General features: G+C 40.9%; 1 protein-coding gene across 1 annotated transcript; it reads right to left on the minus strand.

Annotated features, from left to right (window-relative positions):
* Window positions 1–2,510: 2,510 nt before the first annotated feature.
* On the minus strand, window positions 2,511–4,368 carry LOC117060071 (NXPE family member 1-like). The gene is given in 3 exon segments (XM_033172165.1): window positions 2,511–2,686; window positions 2,689–3,045; window positions 4,304–4,368. Coding segments are annotated over 3 exon segments (561 nt in total). The 5' UTR covers window positions 4,332–4,368.
* Window positions 4,369–4,635: the final 267 nt, after the last annotated feature.

Here is a 4,635-nt window from a genome sequence, read left to right on the forward strand (position 1 = left end):
CCTGCTCATCTGGCTGGGTTTCCCCAGCCACTCTAGGCGGCATCCAACAAAATATTAAAATAAAACAAACCACAGACAATGCTCTCTTACAACAATTGACCTTGTGGAGATGCAAGTGCAGCTGAATGCTGGAAGATTGAGGATTTCATCACACAGGGGGTACAATTAGTCTAGGAGCATGGGTCTTGCAGATAATTCTTGAGGACACATAAAGTTATGATTTAGCTAGTTTGCATTCCCTATTGTATCACCCCCAAAAAGAGTTGAGTGAAATGGGGTGGTGGTGGTGGTCCTTTCTTCAAGGAGTTAAGTAGCAGTAAAATATCAGTAAACTCTGAAATGAAATCTTTCTCTTCTAAGTTATAGATACAGTTATATAACACAGCCCAATGCATTTCTCATCATATAAAATCACAAGCATTTGGTATTCCATTTGTGCTGACCATCTGATTCTTTCACAGGGATTAATAGATGGGTTATTTGTAATATTAACCTTATTTGAAAAAAAAAAACACCTTAAAAGATAGACAAATTGGGAAATGGTCAGAATAGCAGTACACTTCAAAACTACTAAGGTAAGATGGGGGATTAAATCAACCAAGACAGCCACTGGCTTCCTTTCCACTGGCTGGAGAGGAAGGTCATATTGCTGGCTTTATCATCAGAATGATTCCCATTCAGAATATAAAAACCGTATATTGTGTAGAGGAGTTCACAATGATCATACTATCCTTTGATTCCCTGCCTACATTTAGAGGGCGGAGTTGGACTTCTGAGTTATGCATATCGATCTCAATCAAAGGGCTCTCTTCATTTGAACCAATATGGGCATTTGACAGAATAATGGGGCTGCCACTAGTTACGAGCTCAAGTAGTTTAATAAATCCCTCCAATTCTCTCCATGCCTTGCCACTATTAAACTTGGAAATTATAGGGGGAATATAAGTATTTGCCAGGTAAACATTTATATGACCTCTGAGTTATATATGTTAACACAATGGTTATTACGTCTGGCTACACTAATCTCAGCACATTTGATGTCATATTTGGTAGATACATAGGTGATTAACCCTCCACATGGCTGGCCATATTGTGACAATTTGCAGACAGGTTTTAACTAATGGTTAAACCTCTTCAGATGGATATCTTTCCAGTCTGAACATATCTAGGGATTGTATACTATTCTGGGGATTGTATACTATTACTGCTACTAGTACCATGTGTAATACTATTATTATTATAATTACCGTATTTTTCCGTGTATAAGACGCCCCCTATTTTGGGGGACACAAAAATTAAGAAAATGGGGGGAGTTTGCCAAGAGTCGTTAAACTTTTTTGGGGGAAAGGATTGCCCAGAGTTGTTCAACTTCACCCACCAGACTGACAATCGCAATCGCGCATGCCGCCGAACCCACCGATCGCCTGACCACTCACCATCAGCAGCTGCCAAATGCCCGCCCAATTGCCGCAGCAACAGCCAATCGACAGCAGCCCTTGCCGCAGCCACCAATCACCCATCTAATTGCGCATAACATCTCCTGCTCGCGGCAGCAACCACTCCTCCGCCCCACCTCTGCATTATCCGTGTATAAGACGACACCCCATTTTTGACATTAATTCATAAGAAAAAACACCTTGTCTTATGCGAGGAAAAGTATGGTATATTTTTTTAATAACATGTGTTTGAATATATAGTCATGGCATTTATGAGGGCATTGTTTGAATTGTGTTTTCTCATCTCCCCCTACCAAAACACTTCTGCAAACCCCTCATAGGCCTTATGAGGATCTCAAAACTAAATTAACAGGATGGTTGGAATACCACCAAGTCAATGATGTCTTTTTAAAGGACAAAAAATAAAAATAAAAAATGGCTTCGAACATGTTAGATCAAGGATAGAAATGGATGTAATACAGGGAAGTAAAAAAACATTGTCTAGAATTTATGAGTTTCTGCTGGAGTAGCATACAAAGGATGAAGAAATTAAAGAGGTCATGTTCCGTAATATTAAGTGCACATACCGGTAGATTGTAAACATGACAAATGTGTAAATATAAAGAAAATATAGAGAAACCAGAAGGAGGAGGCAGGGAAGTAAAAACTTGTTTCGAGTTAACTACCCAAAGCAAATATTTGCAGATAGGGAAGGCAATCCAATTATTCTTTCTCTCTCCCAGGCAGCTTCCCAGAAGCAACTCAACAGGAATTGTTGGGAAATGATCCTAACCCAGAAGGATCTTTGGGAAGACTTAGCAAGGCTCTCCTGACATTCTAAGGGAAACCCAATGGGACAAATATTTGATAAAGTGACCCATATCCTTAATTGCTCCATTTTCCGATCCAAAATTCTCTGCTTCGTCTGTTATTTGTTTTGGTCCTTTATTACACCCCTAAGTCTCTAAATGCAACTGATAAAAATGTTCCACATGTTTAGCTGACTGTCTTGCCCCATTCAAAATCCTTTCCTTTGCATAATTAAAGCTTTCACTCTGGGTTTATTTTACTGCCTTAACATATGCAAGACAAAAACATATCAATCTGACTCGCGACCATGTGATCTGGTGGGTGAACCAGGTTTGTGGCGTAGGCAACTGTCATGTCCCAGGCATCAATGAAGCCCTCCTTCAGATCTCGAAAAATGTCCTTTAGTGCAAGGTATTGGGCATAACCATGGAAGTCCCCAATTGCTCCTGGTCTATTGACATCTCATGGGTGTTCTCCGCTTTGATGATGACTTTTGTGTTTGGGCTCCTCTGGAGAAGACGTTGGATGGCTCCTCGTATGTTAATCATTCTTCAAATGAAGAGCTCAATGGGGAAGGGACGGAAGTGCTGGCCCAGGGAGACGACAACCACTGTGTCCCTGTTGCCTGCCATGTTGTCAATGTCCCGAGCAACGTAGCTGTGATCTGCCATCCTGTATTCCAGGATGGTGACAAAAGGGTGGCTGTGCTTCTTCCACAGGATCTGGGTGTTTCTGTTCATGTCCAGAGCCATCATATTCTTCTGCTTACCCGTTCCATGGAGGTCAAAATACTGAAATGCCAATGCAGGAATAGAGGGTGTGGGGGTGTGGAATCAATACAAGTCTTTGAAAACTATCCTCTGAGAAATCAATGGACTACTTCTTCTGCGAAATGACTAGACTACTCTTGTTGATCTAATAGTGCTGTTCATTTCAAAGAGAAATATGCCAAGATTCCTGTGTCTGCTATGAGTTTTCTTCATCCACCCTAGTATGCATGCTGTTCCCCTTACAATGATTGCATCAATTTCTCTCTGTAAGTAGCAGTTTAGTGGCTGCACCTTCACAACCAGGCAAATGATATTCAGCAGAGGGCAACCTTTCCCCTAAGAACTCTTCCTTGCTGTCATGTGCCAATTGGCTATGGAGTGGTAAGGAAGGAGAGCACCTGTGCACTCATCAGCCAAAGGAGACCAAAGCTCCCGGCAGGTAGGACTTTTCCCTCTTTCAGAGAGAACTGAATGAGGAAGGATGGTGAGGTTACAGCCAAAAGTGCTGGGAGTTGACTCTTGCAAGCTGAATTCATTCAGAACTGGCTCTTGCTTCCTGCATATTCTCAATGAGTGAACAAACAAATACATTCTACAAACAGTTTAAAACATTCACTCAACCAGTGATATCAGTGAAGCCAGGAACAGTATCTTTGAGCCTGGATAAACAGAATTCTTTTTAAACTCCTCTGGAAAATCAATAATATTTTTTGCAAGCAAACAACTTTCCTAAAATAAAGTGCCCTAATAAATGCATTTTTGTTTACATTTCTTGGTTGGAGAACTGCACCATAAGATTCAAATAATGAATTCCAAAGGATAGCTGTGTTTGGATTTATGAATTAGTTTGGAAAGCATAACTTAGGCCGTATTACACTTTCCTTTGCTCTTTCCAGGCAAGGTCCTTGCTTTAAAGCTCTGTATCTGAGTGACCCCCATAGAGCTTTGCCCATGAAAACACGCTCTTTAAAGCTCATTTGGAGCAAATGGCAAATGAGTGCTGAAGAGTGGTGAAATCTCATGGGTAAAAACAGAAAACAAACAAACAAACAAACAAAAACCACTCAGATACAGAGCTTTAAAGCATTGACCTGGAAAGAGAAAGGCAAAAAAGGTAAGTGCGGATAAGCCCTTAGACAAATGTCTCCCTGATCTCCATTTGGAACAGATTCCTTAAACATAAGAAAGACTGGGTGTTCAAAAGTTAGGGTGCAGAAGCCTGAAACAAAGATACTTGTTACAGGCAACAATATTACATTGTGGTTGTCTCTAGGTAGGAAAACGTACAATGGGTTTTACTTGTGATATACCACATCCATTATCTCAAAGTTGAATCTCCCAGGAGGTAAATAATCTTTTGTTTCAAACAATTGTTAATTCTCTTGCGGTTTCTGAACCTGAGCACATTGCACAACACAGCATACCACTGGTTCTTCCAGATGAAGCCACTGGGAGATGGGGAGCTCACTCCAACCCCACATTTCCCCTTTGCCACGGTTACCTTCTTGCCTGTCAAAAGGAAATGAAAAACAAGCAGTTGCCAATGATTTATTGCATTCCTATGCCACTCTTCATTCTGGAAAGGGCTTTACAAACAATAAATAGCAACGGAACATCAC

The sequence above is a fragment of the Lacerta agilis genome, chromosome 15 (genome assembly GCF_009819535.1).
Source record: "Lacerta agilis isolate rLacAgi1 chromosome 15, rLacAgi1.pri, whole genome shotgun sequence".
Classification (NCBI taxonomy): Eukaryota; Metazoa; Chordata; class Lepidosauria; order Squamata; family Lacertidae; genus Lacerta; species Lacerta agilis.